This window comes from Guillardia theta, assembly GCF_000315625.1.
Source record: "Guillardia theta CCMP2712 unplaced genomic scaffold GUITHscaffold_21, whole genome shotgun sequence".
Classification (NCBI taxonomy): Eukaryota; class Cryptophyceae; order Pyrenomonadales; family Geminigeraceae; genus Guillardia; species Guillardia theta.
The window spans coordinates 451017-465842 of NW_005434653.1; the positions used below are offsets into that span (position 1 = coordinate 451017).

At 54.7% G+C, this 14826-nt stretch overlaps 3 protein-coding genes across 3 annotated transcripts in view; 2 read left to right on the top strand and 1 right to left on the bottom strand.

The window, feature by feature from the left end:
- The window catches only part of GUITHDRAFT_105686 (hypothetical protein), a gene marked incomplete at both ends in the record, with an annotated part of 5031 nt that extends 329 nt beyond the window's left edge, over positions 1-4702 (top strand). Inside the window, 17 exons of the mRNA XM_005835467.1 lie at positions 103-319; positions 370-590; positions 640-721; positions 775-859; positions 908-1026; positions 1077-1290; positions 1342-1397; positions 1448-1699; positions 1754-1970; positions 2145-2219; positions 2998-3045; positions 3089-3177; positions 3473-3562; positions 3765-4007; positions 4326-4405; positions 4450-4558; positions 4607-4702. Coding sequence (XP_005835524.1) covers positions 103-319; positions 370-590; positions 640-721; positions 775-859; positions 908-1026; positions 1077-1290; positions 1342-1397; positions 1448-1699; positions 1754-1970; positions 2145-2219; positions 2998-3045; positions 3089-3177; positions 3473-3562; positions 3765-4007; positions 4326-4405; positions 4450-4558; positions 4607-4702 — 2293 coding nt within the window. The remainder of the gene's footprint in view (positions 1-102; positions 320-369; positions 591-639; positions 722-774; positions 860-907; positions 1027-1076; positions 1291-1341; positions 1398-1447; positions 1700-1753; positions 1971-2144; positions 2220-2997; positions 3046-3088; positions 3178-3472; positions 3563-3764; positions 4008-4325; positions 4406-4449; positions 4559-4606) is intronic.
- A 2743-nt stretch (positions 4703-7445) lies between these two features.
- On the bottom strand, positions 7446-7946 carry GUITHDRAFT_44063 (hypothetical protein; the record flags this gene model as incomplete). The annotated part of the gene is made up of 1 exon (XM_005835468.1): positions 7446-7946. A coding segment is annotated over one exon (501 nt), but the record flags the coding sequence as incomplete, so codon positions are not given.
- Positions 7947-12123: 4177 nt separating this feature from the next.
- Positions 12124-12624, top strand: GUITHDRAFT_51991 (hypothetical protein; the record flags this gene model as incomplete). The annotated part of the gene is made up of 1 exon (XM_005835469.1): positions 12124-12624. A coding segment is annotated over one exon (501 nt), but the record flags the coding sequence as incomplete, so codon positions are not given.
- Between the last annotated feature and the right edge of the window lie 2202 nt (positions 12625-14826).

A 14826-nucleotide genomic window follows, 5' to 3' on the forward strand; every position in this document is an offset into this window, starting at 1 on the left:
CCCCCCCCCCCCCCCCCCCCCCCCCCCCCTTCTCCCCTCTCCCCTCTCCCCTCTCCCCTCTCTCCTCATGCAGTGAAAAGTTGCTGAACCTTGAGACATCAGCTTAGTTGTCTTCTATGGAAGTTCCCGCTTCAGGTCGACTCAGTCGCCAACGAGGCCCTTGCAAGGTGTCAAGTCATCGTGCGGGTCCTTCTATGACAACTGGTTGTTTATCTGCAGTCTCAAGGTGCTGAACAATGCTCGGAGCTTCCAAGGAGGCAACGAGCATCAGGCGGCATACCGAGAACTCAGGAAGTCCGTCGTTCGAATGAAATCGCTAGTATTCATCCTTGGCTACTTCTTCCTCGCTCGCCTGACGACGCTGAGCAGATACAGGAGGGAGTCTCGCTGTCATCGCAAGAGGACTGGCAGTTAGGGAGAGGAGCCGTTCTCACTCTGATCGACTCGTGCAAGTGCTTTGCATCGATGAGTCTGATAGTTGCAAACTTGCGTGGGGATCACGAACAGGGCAGGAGCAGCATCTTGCAAGACAGTGCCGATGCTCTTGCTCTCGTTACCGGACGGATTGCCAGCATGTTCAATGGTGGGAGGTGTGCAGGAGATGGGGTAATGCTGGGCAGTCCTGTGACGCCTGAGCAGGTGCTGGGAGGATGTGGCGAGTCAGGCCGGGTCCGGCATGGAGCTACTTCAAGGGACCGAGGTGCTTGCTTTCGATCTTGTGGTGCTGCTCTGAACCCGAGGAAACGACAGAGATGCTTGCAATGTCTTGAGCAGTGGTTGTGCGATGCCATGAATGAGCCTCCCAGAGCTCCTTCTTGGCGCAAGTCGCACTTTGTTGTTTGGAACACAATCCGTGAAGGTCGCACAAGGACGGAATTGCAAAGTGAGCTCACGGGTTCTGTACCAGATTCTGATTCAAGTCTTGTTTGCTTGCATGCGTTGGACCTGATCCTTGTTTCCCTCTCTACCATCATGTACATGAACAAGCCAAGTACACAGGACCATGTCAAGGGTCTCCTGCATAAGGTCGACATGTTGATTTTCTGACTCGTTGTGTTGAAACGTTCAACATCCAGCTTCAAAGTCTCACATGCAAGTTTATGACCCCAAAGAATGTCAAGAGGAGGGCAGGTGAGTCTGACACAATCCGTCAGCTCCTTGTGTGGAGGAGAGATAGAGGTGCACAACAAACTGGATCCACCGCAGACGAAGATGCAGCTGCGCAGCCCAAGATATCCTTCCGATGCTACTTATCTCTCCTGCACTCCAAGTGCTGCTACATCCTTGCATGTATCACCGCATGTCGACATGTGGCATGCAGGATGACTTTGCTGGTGTCAGGTTGTCACTTCCTCCAAGGTAGTTTCCAGGAATCCCTCGAGGCTGTGAAGAGCTCGGTGCAGTCCACTACAGACTGTCTCCTACCCGCCCTGATGCTGTCGGGCAGGACTTACTGCAACCGCACGTGCTGTACCTGGAAGGCTGCCTGAGGCTTCTCTTGTCCCAGGAGTTGGTGCAAGGTGAACTGCAAGCATCGCACAAGCCCTTGCAGGAAGACGAGGGCAGCGAGGAAAGCAGAGAGGATGGTCGTCCTGCCAAACGGCAGAGGAAGGAGGGGAAGGAAGAGACTGGGAGGACGCGAGGACGCGAGCATCTTGTGCGAGCGATAGAAGCATTTCGATCGTGCGAGGCAAAGAAGGTCCTTGAGTTGCTTCGTGCTGGCTGATGGCTGATGGGGAGTTTGAACCATCAGTATCGTCCTACTGAAGCCCTCAATGCATCTGCTCAGTGCCTCGCGATCTTGGCCGACATGTCGAGGAGGTCGAACTTATCGGAAGGTCGTGACCGCATGAGTCAGAAAGGAGCAGAGGCAACCAGTGAGCGTCCTGCTGCTTCTCTCAACCAGAGCGTTCCCATGAATCACTCGGATCTAGAAACAATACAAGAGTTCGAGAAGTGCCTGAAGCAAAGTGAGTTGTGACTTTGCCAGCCTGCTGTGGAGAAGATGGTGCTGAACGAGGAGAGCAGGTGAGGATGCATCTGGCTCACTCTTGTCTTCATGGGTTCTTGTAAATATATCCCGGATGTATCGACATGTTGGAAACATTGACATGGAAGAGACAATGCTGCGCAATTTTCTCCAGGTGACGAAGACGACGAAGACGACGAGGAATATGACGATGGTCGAGATTATGATGATGATGATGATGATGATGATGGTTTTGGTGGTGATGTTGGCTACCATTGGGTCTTGGTGTAGGAGGAGGAGGAAAGGAGGAGGAGGAGGAGGAGGAGGAGGAGGAGATCTCAATATGACTTCTGTATCTATATCTCAGTCTGGAACTCAACAAAAAGTCGGCCAGCTTACAAGCAATCGTCACCGTATTCCTTTACAACCTCCCCATCGCCAAGAGGCTTCTTTCTCGTCTACAGCTCTTCAGTATGGCAGAAACGGAATCCTCCTCCTTCTCACGTTCCATACCTCCTCTTTCTTTTCTCCCTCCCCCTATTCTCCCTCCTTCTCGTCATCTCGTTCCACCTTCTCCTCCTCCTCCTCCTCCTCCTCCTCCTCGTTTTCCTCCCCTTACCCTTTCTCTTCCTCCTCCTCCCCTCTCTCCCCCTCCTCCTCTTTCCATTCCTGATTATTCTTTAACAACGTGCTGAAGGTCACGGCATGCAAGAGTCAAAATGCTGCAAGGAGATGTCAATGAGGTTGGTCGGATTGCACGTCTGCCTATCATCATCAACTTCTACTTCGTCAGCTATCATTTCTAACAACTCCACCATCGGCATCATCACTACCACTCTCATCGTAATCGTCGGCCGCGTCCTCCTCCTCCTCCTCCTCCTCATCATCATCATCATCATCATCATCATCATCATCATCATCATCACTTCTTCACAGGCAGAAAAGCTGTACGCGCGTCTCCTCCATAGGAAGGAAGAGCAAGAAGGTCAGCCCTCAACAGCCTATCAACTCTGATTGACAAGTTGCAGACGCCGCATGGGCCAAGGAGATGCAAGCAAACTCTTGGCTGCCGCACGGTGGAGCATACTTGTCTTGTCTTTACAGCTTACAGCCTCTCAGCCGAGGAGGAAGCTGCCGATGAAGTCGCCATGAAGGAGGATTACATTTACCTCCTCCTCTCCTCCGGGGAGCCCGAGCGAGCATTGCAGGTGTCCCGAAGTTCCTCCTGCCTTCCCCCACCCGCCTCCTCCTCTCCGTCTCCCTTCACTCTCTCTCCCTTCCTCTCTTTCCCTCTTGTCCTCTCTCACTCCCTCCCTCCCTCCCTCCCTCACTCACTCACTCACTCCCTCCCTCCCTCACTCCCTCCCTCCCTCCCTCACTCACTCACTCACTCACTCACTCACTCACTATCACTCACTCACTCACTCACTCTTGCCCCTTCCTTTCCCTCCCTCCCCCCAATCTCGGTCATTGTTTCCCTCCTCGTCCTCACTCGCTCCTCAGCTCTGCCTTCAAGTGTTGGCGCAAGAGCCCAACAGCGTCAACGCGCTCAAGTATCAGGCTGATGCGCTTGTCTGCCTCGAGCGAGCCGAGGTCAACCAACGACGCTCCATCCCGAACTCCTCCTGCTCCTGCTCCTCCTGCTCCACAACCACCACCACAGCTCCTCCTCCTCCTCCTCCTCCTCCTCCTCCTCCTCTCCTTGGACACGCGTGCTCCTTTTGCTCCACTCCTACCTTGGTTGCTCCTCCTGCCCTGCCTTATCTCTCCTCTTTCTCTTCTCACGTCATTTCAGGAGGCGCTACCTCCTCTGGATACCCTGGCTGCTCTGCTCCTGGAGGCGATCGACAGCCTGGAGAAGGAGGGAAGAGAAACAGGAGGAGGCGACGAGCTTCTCTCCTCGTACAGAGAGGCTCTTGCTGAATGCTACAACAATCACTCCCTAGTCCTCACCTGCCTCAACCAGTCGGAAGCTGCTGCTCTCGTTCTCAACAAGAGCCTCCAACTATCTCCCAATCTGTCTGCTGCCGCATACAACGTTAGGATATCACCCTCGATTCCTTTCCTCGGCTCTCTCCATTTCCTGCGCACCTCCCCTCCCCTCCCCTCTCCTTCTCTCCTCCCCTTTTCTTTTACCATCTCCTTTCCTCCCCTCTCCTTGCCTCCCTTCTCCTCTCCTCTCCTCCCCTCCCCTCCCCTCCCCTCCCCTCTCCTCTCCTCCTGACCCTGATGACGGCAGCACACGCTGATGCTCCTCCCCTCCCCGCCCCTCTCCTCTCTACCCCTCTCCTCTCCTCCCCTCCCCTCCCCTCTCCTCTCCTCTCCTCTCCTCTCCTCCTGACCCAGATGACGGCAGCACACGCTGATGCTGTGGACGAGGGAGCAGCATATGGACGCCAGCTCCTTCTGGCTGAACCAGCGGAGCGTCGGCCCGAGGTGAGGAGGAGAGCAGCGACTGCGAGAGCATGAACATCCAGCAGGGGCGACCTTGTTACCCTCCAGCAGCATCGTGCGCATGCCATACAGGAGCTGGAAGCAAGCGATGCAAGGATAGTGTCGCACGTTGCGGGCTACTTGACCCCGTCGATGGTGTGCAAACCTTCAAGTCACTTACTATCTAACTTTACATATGTACAGGTGTACGCCCTCGACGTCATGGTCTTGGACTATTGCATCAGGGAGATCGAGGACTTGCAGTCTGCGTGCCTGCTAGAAAGTTTCTCACAACCCTGACCTCACAGCTGATGCGAAGAATCTTTCAAGCTCTCAATCCAACTGTCCACCTCCTCCTTGCTCTTGCAGATGAACTCATACGTCCTGTTGTTCTGCACGTCCCTGATCACGAAGCTTCGCTCGTCCTGCCCGTGGTCCACCAGGCAGGCGGGGAGGAACAGAACTCGCTTCGGGATCGCGTTCGCCTTGAGCGCTTCGGCCCCTTCGAAGCACTTGAGCCTGTTTCCCACTAGGACGAAGAACCTCTCCTTGAGCACCGAAGTGAAGAACCCCTTCTGCCTCATCCAGCCTCTTTTCCTCTCGTAGGGCTTCGCCTGGTGACTCAGGCTCGACCTCCGGTCCTTGTCGCTCCACGTGCCCGCAAAGTTCTCCTTGAGAAAGTCTCGGATGTCATAGGCGAGGAGGCTGCTGAGGAGCTGCAGGAACTGAGCACAGACCAGCCGCGTCCTCGGGTCCCTTGATGCGTACAGCTGCTGCATGGAGGTGCCAGGCAGCTCAAGGAGGATGTTGACATGAAAGCTTCCTGTCTGGTGCATGTAGGTAGCCGCTGCCTTTCCTTGCACGTAGTTGGACAGGCCGAAGTAGGAGCCTTTCCTGACCACCTTGTGAACCCCCTCACTCCTGTACAGCTGGACTTCTCCTGAGTGGACGAAGAAGAGGCTGGAGCAGTTCTGAGCCGCCTCGATGGGCTCTCGAGCTCCCAGGCGGTGGACGATGCCGTACTTGCGGAGGAGGTAGGCGACCGAGGGGTTGTGGAAGACGTCCTCTTTGGACATCCTCCGAGACTCGGTGGCTGTCTCAGCGATCCTCTTGAGCAGGTTGTGGACGTGATAGGCCTTGTAGGGGCTGGTGAAGGTAAGCTCAACCCAGTAGACCATCTCGTCGTGTAGCGCGTCCAGGTCCTCGGCGAACTCGATCGCGATGGTGGTGATCTGGAACTTGTGGGCGAAGGAAACCTTGAGGATCTGGTTATTCTGTATCAAGAGAGCCTTGGAGTCTACTAGCGGCCCGAAGATCATCGGGTCCAAGACGATGTAGTGGCTGAGGAAGATAATCCTCGACCTGAAGCTCTTGCCGATGCCGATGCGCTTGCAATGGCACTTGAAGCTCTGAACGAACCTCTGGCTCAGCGGCAGCGAGAACGTCTTGATGCAACTGAACGCACAGACGTCATGTTCACATCGCGACAAGACAAGAGATAGAGTGACCTCTGTCGCAGCTGCTCCTTGCTGTCTTGGTCGCCCACCACCGACTGCCTGTCAGTGAAAGCCTTCAGACATGCCATCCTGATCGCTTCGTTCTGAATCCTCTCCAGGTAGAGCGAAAGCTCGATGCTGACACCGTGATAGAACGTGACCAGGTCGACTTGGTCTACACCACCTACATCGATGGACTTGGTAGAATGGGCGGTAGAGTCCATGGCCTCCTTGTAGATGTCTTGCAGTAACTTCTTGTCTGCAAAGTTCAACATCTCCCCTTGCAACCTCGTCGACTCCTTCCTCAACAGCAACTTGGACGCGATCTTCTCGTACATCGTCTGCCCCCCGGACACGTCGGGCAGAGTTGAGTCAGTCCATGACGGCTGCCGCTCTAGGAACCTCTTGACGAGGCTCTTGGTGTGGCGGAACTTGTTCGTGCCCTTGTCTTGTTGCTTGCTCTCAGCAGAGGACGAGCTGGACTTCAGGTGGACTTCTATCACCTCCGCCTCTCCCTCTCGCACCCTGTACGCCATGGACGGCTGAGAGTTAAGAAACTGAGACAAGCCCAGTATGCTGCCCTCGCTATGGATACAAAACAGCGGGACTCGGACGTCGCCGTCCAAGGAGGCGTCAGGTACGCAGGTACCAAGGGGATGGTAGTTCTGAGCAGAGTCTGATCTCCGCACGACTCCTTCTACCACTCCACTCTTGACGAGAAAGATCTTATCCTCCACGTAGCCCTCTGGTATGATGACCTCGTGCTTGCGGAAAGTTCTGACCGTTGCCATCGGGTTGTTCTCGAACAGCTTGAAGAACTTCTTCTTGTCGAAGTAAGGAACGTTCAGAGTCTCGTCGCCCACCAGGATTTCCTCCGTGCTCGTGTGCAGCGCAATCTGAAAGTTGGGGTCGCAAACAGCATGCGCCATGTCCCTGTGCAGCAGGTCGATGCTTCTCTTCCGAAAGACGATAATCTTCTGATCTTCATAGAAGGATGTGTTGAAGTGGAAGAAGCAGAACGTCTTTCGAGCTCCCGTCCTCCTACGGCTCTGTACATCTCAAAGTCACGGAGGAGAGGTCTTGAGATCAGATCGTTACCTGGTGCGTGAAAACTTCAACCCTCACGTCTCCTCGTACAATGACGTTGCACTGATAAACCCTGTGCCTCCACGACTCTTTACTCAACCCCTGAGAAATCACAAAGGGAACTCCGTATCGTTTGAGCGAGTCGAAGACAACAACTCTTTGGGAGATGATCACAAAGCTGTGGAGAACATCAACTCGGCACTGCACAAACAGTTCACCTCTCACCTGAAAACAAAGTCTTGCTTTCCGTTCAGCAGCCTTTCAGCCAAGAGTTCAAGTCTGTCCAGAGACATCTGTCTCACGGACCACGGATCTATCCCGCTGTACAGCACCGCCTCCACGTAGTGCACATATCGCTGCTGGCTCGGCCCCTCCACGCTCTGGTTGTGCTTCACCTGCTTCCTCCACATGCAGCTCGACCCCTCGTTCGTCACCTCGTCCAGCTCGTCGTCAGGGTTGAAGTCCTCCGTCCTCCTGTACGCGAACAGCTCCAGCGCGTCCAGCGCTGACCTACGATGCCCCGTCCACATCAGCAGGGCCGCGATCATGACGCCTGTCCTGCCCTTGCCTCCCTTGCAGTGCACCACCACCACGTTCTTCCTGTCCCTCTGCAGCCACGACGACGCTTCCTGGCAGAAGTAGATCAGCTCCGCCAGCAGAGGAGGCGCGTGATCCTCGAACGGGATGCGCTGGACTTGGTTGTAGAGCATCTGGGGATGGTAGTTCCCCATGGACCCGTCGGAGGAGGTATAGGTGTCGCAGAGGTTGAACACGAAGAACTTCCCGTGATGCCGCAGCGACAGGAAGCGAGCCACCACATGGATGTCGTTGCGGTACGCCGTGTGCCCGCCGAAGGCAGGAGCGGACATGGCGATGACGCGGTTGGTGATGTAGGTGAGGTCGAGGTCGTAGCCGTGCTTCTTGTACCTGCGCTTGTTCTGCGAGACTGCGGTCCTGAGCTTCTGGTTGACGGCGCCGCTGATCTTCCTTGCCCTGCGTATGCCGAGGAGGATACGGAGGACCCTTGCTCCGACAGCGACACGGGAGAGGATGCGGAGGCCGGAGGTTGGGTTGGTCCCCTTGACAAGGTACTGATCGAAGGCACCGGCTTCGTACAAGAGCCTTGAAGTCACTGCAAAGGTGCTGAACCAGATGACGACGAAGTCGAAGATGTTCCAAGAGACCATCCAGAAGCGCCTGCCAAGAGCCAGTTGCCTGAGGGATAGCTCGAGAACGAAGACGAAGCCAATGCTCACGTTGATGCCAATCTGCACGGGAGTCTGATGATCGGACTCGTTAGAGTCAAAGGCAAACAAGAGAACATTGATAACATCCGTGATGACAAGAACAAGTATAATGGCGTTGACCCACAATGACTCGATCGCGTTGGCTAAACTTTCTTTCCAGTATTTCACATCGTCATTCTCGTTTTCAACCAATTGCTCCCACTCGAGAAACACATCGTTGAGTTTTCCGCCAACAAACTCAAATGCTGTCGAGATCATGGCTTCAGACGAAGCCACGGCTGCTGCCTCGTTGTGTACCGAAGCTTTCAGCTGGATACCACCTTCGATAGCCTCCAGAGTATCAGCAAGCGCAGGGACTTGCCATGTTGAAAGCTTCTGGATCGGAAACGTTGCAAGAGTGAAATGAAGCTGTGTCGGACTTCCACTGTGTCCCATAACTCTCTCCCCGCTCTGAGCTGCGAGATTGAACTTGAGGTCGAGCTCGGTTGAAGAGAAGGGAAGGATACGTGTCAGGTCCAACACGACGCGCCCGATCAATTCAGTCCTTGCGCTGTCCCAATGATACACAGAGATCGTGAGATTGCTGGCCTCCCCTCCTGATTCCAACTCACATCTTCTCCGCGCCCTGTCGAAATGATGCTCATGAACAAAGATTTCAAAAGTTTCGTTCCAGGTGTATTCAAGAGCACTGAACTTGACGCTGCTCTGAAACTCTTGGCTATCAAAGGAAAACGTGCAGAAGCAATCACACGTGGTATCCGAACCTGTGCTCGGCAAGTCGACGGCTGATTTCAAGTTGATCAGGAGAGTCTGATGCAATGGTGCCGGCCCAGACCTCGGCTGGGGCGGGTTACCTTCATCCGTGATATCATGCTGCTCAATGAACTCTGCATCTGTGAAAGGATATATCTTCTCACCGGCCTCCAATGTTTCATTTCCTGTCCTGTGTCTTTCAGGTAGCTTCTTCTCTTTCCGTACATAATTGATGGAGAGCGGGTTGTTGATCACCACATCCAGGGTCTCGCATTCTTCCAGGACTATGTCCGAAGACAGGTCTCCATTGCCCTCGTGAGCTCCGTGGTATGGTCCAGCTTCAACTCTGTACTCCATATTGAGGAGAATTTCAAACTCTTTCTCTGACAATCCTGTTCCTCAAGGTTCTAATTAACTTCGATGTCACTTTCCATCCTGGCTCACAACTCCCTTGTTCTGCTGTCCTTCCCTGCGATGAATGAGATCGGAGATCAACTCATTCAAGAGAGTTACAACCTTACTCTTATTGAATCTTCTCAACCATGGCGCGCTCCCTGCTTCTGATCCCTTGCGCCTTCAGTATGGTCCTGACTGTACCATGGTTCGCAATTTGGGTCCCCATACCACCCCTTCATTTCAGGTATTCGAAGGGGTGGGGGTGATGAAGGAAGTGGGGTCGGTCAATCCGGGACGGCTGAGACTCAAGTACCCCACCCCCAACCCAACTCCAATCTTTTTGCCACCCTTTTTGAGAGCACAGATGAGGGGGTCCTTTCATAGCCTCTCAATTAGTGAAAGTCACTGAGAGTGGTGAATCAGGAGTTCTGCCCGGGGTCACTGAGGGGTGGGGGTAGGGGGGTACTACGGTACCGGCAGTGCTCAAAAAAGTGAGGAAAGAAAAACGCAACTTCGAACTGACAGCTGAAATATTAGTCAATCCTCTTCACGCTCTCAGCCTTTTTTACTCAAAGTTAATGCCCGGCCGCGGCCGCAGTGCGCCGGGCCCGGGGTCACCGTACGGTGGTGATGGTCGGACTGAGCCCGGCCTGGAGTCTGCCGCCGGCCGCGCAGTGCTCCGAGGCTACTCCGGTGACCGGGGCCCGGGGAGTCCGAGGCTCACTGAGTCAGGCTCGGAGCGCCCGGGCCCTCTGAGTGACCGTCGGCGAGGCTCAGAACTGAGGCCTCAGCGAGTTGACTCGGAACTGAGCCGGGCGGGCCCCCGGGCGGCCCCACCGGTCGCTCAGCTGATTTTTTTTATAATAGAGTTTTATCATTCTAGGTCGACAGGCATAGATCATAGATACTCGGGAGTAGGGGAATTCATTATTGGGTATTAATATTATAATGGTACAAACAGTTATAGCTTACTGGTAGCTAGAGATGACCTTTTTCTACCAGGCTGGGAGATATTTCAGAAACAGCGCTACTGTTGCTTCTTTCTTATAACACATTTAATGTACAAAACTTTAAAATTATTTTTCCTTTAAAAGTTACAGGGCAAAGGACCATGGCAGGACGCCTGCTAGAGGAGGGTTTGGTCTGAGATGGAAGGAGGCGGGGCAAGACGAGTGGCACGTGGCGTGCATGGTTGAAAGAAGATCTCGATTTCGCTCGTGTGAAGATGAAGGAATGAAGCTCTGAGGAACGAACTCCTGTCGCAGTCGACGAGGAACAGCATGAATACCCAGCGGACGTTGTAGTTCAACACAACATGCCTAAAGAATCGGTTGTGTTGGAGGTGGATATACAGGACGAAGGTCCTATCGTCTCTATAGCTGAGGACGATTCAGGAGCAACATCAGGCAAAGGGCTGAACATCCCCCTTGAGCCAACTGTCTCCCTAAGTACCGTGAGGGTCAAAAAGCACAAGCTGCGCGCCCCGGACTTTCCTCTGCCGCCGCCTCCTGCTAGAGATCGCACGGGGATAGAAGTGCTCCAGCCTGGAGAGAAGATCTATCCTTACACTGATGCTGAATTCATCGAGCAGAACGACATCACTGATGAAGGCATCCCCCCCGAGCCGCGCGCTGGACCGCCGGCCGACCACCAGAGGCTGCGCATGCTTGTGAGGTCGGCGACGGATCTCCCTCAGATGGACCTTGCAGGAAAGTGCGACTGCTACTGCAAGGTGTCCTTTGACAATCAGGAGCATCAATCTACGATCAAGTTCAACTGCTTCGACTGCTCCTGGAACGAGACGTTCGAGTTCTTCCTGCACGAGGCTAACATCAACTTTGCCAAGTTGTGTGGGCCCAGTGGGAGCTGCGGCAAGACCATCATGGTTGCCTTGTATGATTGGGACAGGCTGAAGAGAGCGGATCTCGTCGGAAGGATCTCCATCGACCTTGCTCAGATCGTCAACATGTCATCGGAGGGCCAGGACTTCACTGTTGCTCTGATGTCTCAGACGGGAGAAGACGTGATAGGGCACAACGGAAGGGCGACGCAGGTCTCATTCCACATACAGATGTTGCCCATCGCTCAGATGAGGCACTGGCAACCGCCTTCGCTGTCACAGACTCTGTCGACAGTAGGAGGAGAGTCGAAACTCAAGGGCGACTTCACTCGAACAAGCTCGACGATGAGCGGCCTGATTCGAAGCAACGCATCTGTTCAGACAGTTGGAAACACGATCAATGATATGTTCTTGGAATGGGAGGACGTGGAGCAGGAGGAGAACGACAATGACAAGTACTGGAGGGAGCAGCTGGCCAGAGCGATGGAGTCCCTGTGGATCAATGCCCTTGTCCTTTGTCTGGTAGTTACCGACGTTGTCAGCATCCTTGTGTTTCTGAACGACAGCTCAACCTCCAGCGAGCCTCCTGTACAGATCGGCATCAACATGAGCGTGGGAAGTGTCTTTGTCATAGAGCTCACTTTGAGGCAACTTGCGCTCAGAAGGCGGTTCTGGTTCAGCATCTGGAACATCTTTGACTTCGTCGTCATCTGGTTCAGCGCCGGAATCATGATCTCACGCTTCATCATGGTGGATGGAGCAGGAGGGATAACAGGAGGTCTCTCAGGCACAAACACAGCCTCCGGCCTCCGCATCCTCTCCCGTGTCGCTGTCGGAGCAAGGGTCCTCCGTATCCTCCTCGGCATACGCAGGGCAAGGAAGATCAGCGGCGCCGTCAACCAGAAGCTCAGGACCGCAGTCTCGCAGAACAAGCGCAGGTACAAGAAGCACGGCTACGACCTCGACCTCACCTACATCACCAACCGCGTCATCGCCATGTCCGCTCCTGCCTTCGGCGGGCACACTGCCTACCGCAACGACATCCATGTGGTGGCTCGCTTCCTGTCGCTGCGGCATCACGGGAAGTTCTTCGTGTTCAACCTCTGCGACACCTATACCTCCTCCGACGGGTCCATGGGGAACTACCATCCCCAGATGCTCTACAACCAAGTCCAGCGCATCCCGTTCGAGGATCACGCGCCTCCTCTGCTGGCGGAGCTGATCTACTTCTGCCAGGAAGCGTCGTCGTGGCTGCAGAGGGACAGGAAGAACGTGGTGGTGGTGCACTGCAAGGGAGGCAAGGGCAGGACAGGCGTCATGATCGCGGCCCTGCTGATGTGGACGGGGCATCGTAGGTCAGCGCTGGACGCGCTGGAGCTGTTCGCGTACAGGAGGACGGAGGACTTCAACCCTGACGACGAGCTGGACGAGGTGACGAACGAGGGGTCGAGCTGCATGTGGAGGAAGCAGGTGAAGCACAACCAGAGCGTGGAGGGGCCGAGCCAGCAGCGATATGTGCACTACGTGGAGGCGGTGCTGTACAGCGGGATAGACCCGTGGGTTAACCAGCGGCTGTTTCTGTCGGGGATAGAGTTGTGCGGGTCCCGGCTCTTCGATGGAAAGAGGAATGTATTCTTAAGGTGAACAAGAGAATGAGGAGAGGAGAGAGGGGGGAGAGAGAGGAGGGGAGGGGAGAGTGAAGGAAAGGGGTCATGAGAGAAGAGTGGAAAGGTGCCTATGTGTGTTTGTGACTTCTCTTTTGTGCTCTGCAGCTATACGGTGAGCTGTCAAAGAATCATGATTCTGGACTCTCTCAAGAGATTTCGGATTCCCCAACAAATTTCTCCCCCTGTAGGACTTCAGGGGTTGAAAGCCATTCTACCAAGTGAAGCTGTTCTGTGGGGAGATGTTCGGATAGAATTCTTCGCACATAAGGTGAAATAGTTTCCTCTTTCGCATTGCTCTACTCGCTCTTGTCTTCCAACCTTCCAAGTCTCCCTTCTCATGCTGCCGTTCTGATGCCCTTCCATTGTTGAGTTGTTGTTTTCCTCTGTCTGCTCTCTCGGAGACTTTTCATGTTCTTCCCTGCTGACTTCGAATGGTTTAGAACTTGAACACGAACAAGAGAAAGCTCATCTGGTTCATCACCTTCAACACCGCTTTCCATTCGAGGACGGATAAACTGGTATTCCCAAAGAGAAGCATAGACATGCTGCACAAAGACAAGAACAACACTGTCTGCGACATTGGCTTCAAGATCACCCTAACGCTCTCCTCCTCCATCGTCCGTTTCCACAGCCAAAAGATGCTCAGTGACGCCTCGTCGCACATCACAGACCTCAAGGCGTTCTTCGACCTCTTCACCAACAACCCATGTGCGAGGAGGATCTGCCTGAAGAAGGACCAGTACTTGATCACGGAGGGAGCGAGGGAGGAGAGGCTGTTCATGGTGGAGAGCGGTGTCCTCGAGGGAGTGATCGTGAGCTCCCGGGATGATTCCGTCTCCTACCATGCTCTCGGGAGCTGCGTGCCGCAGTCGGGAGGGCAGCAGAACCTGAGGGTCCCGGTGATCTGCATCCATGGCAAGGGGGCGATTATCGGGGCCTCGCAGTTTCTGAACCGCAGCTCTGCCTTCGGGTATCGCGTGAGAGGACAGGAGGCTGTGGTGATCGAGGTGCTGAAAGACAAGCGCGATGAGGAGGAGCCGGAGATCTTGCCTTCTCCCACCGTGGACTCCAACGGCAACGGGATGGTGCGAGCATCGATGGAGTCGACGGGCTCGCAGAGGTCGACGATGGAGGATGCACTGCACAGGCTGTCGTCCTTCCTGCGCGGGGAGTCGTCGTCGAGGATCACGAGGAGGTTTCATGCGGAGGAGGACAGGCGGCTGCTGGAGGAGATCTTCTACAACTCCACAGTCTCCAGCGCCTCCGTGCGATTCGATCTGTCGGACGTGAGGGTCCTCGGGGTCAGCGATGCAGAGCTGCAGCACTTCTATCATGGTCTGAGCATAAGCCTTTCCATCAAGCTCGACCGATCGCAGCTCGAAGCAACGCGCATCGCGAGCCTGAAGTCATTCACTGACGCGCAGACTGCAGTAGGCAACCAGGATGTCCGGGAGAAGCTCCGAGATAGGTGTTAATTCCCCTCATCCCTTGACTTGCCTCCCTCCCTCCCTCTTGATCCCTTCCTCTCCCTTCATTCTCATTCTTATTCTCATCACAACCTCCCCTGCTTCCAAAATCTCCCTTACTCCTCTGGCATCTAATCTTTCCTTTCATCTCCTCCTTTACGTTGAATGCGTCCATCTCAATCGCTCCCTTCTCCCCTCTCTTCGCTCCCTCCTGCGCGCAACCTTCTGACGGGCCTGGGCAGCTGCATCAAGACCTTCGACCTGCCGCTCAATCAGAAGCTCCTCCAATGCTTCAAGTGTCACTTCAAGAGGATGGGAGACAACAAGTCAAACAGGACGCGCATCATCTTTCTCAATCAGTTTGTCATCATCGATCCTCTCATCTTCGGCCCCCTCGTTGACTCGAGCTCCATCCTCCTCCACCACTCTCAGATCCATGGCGTCGCCTTCGCCAACCAGTTCCAGGCCACCAC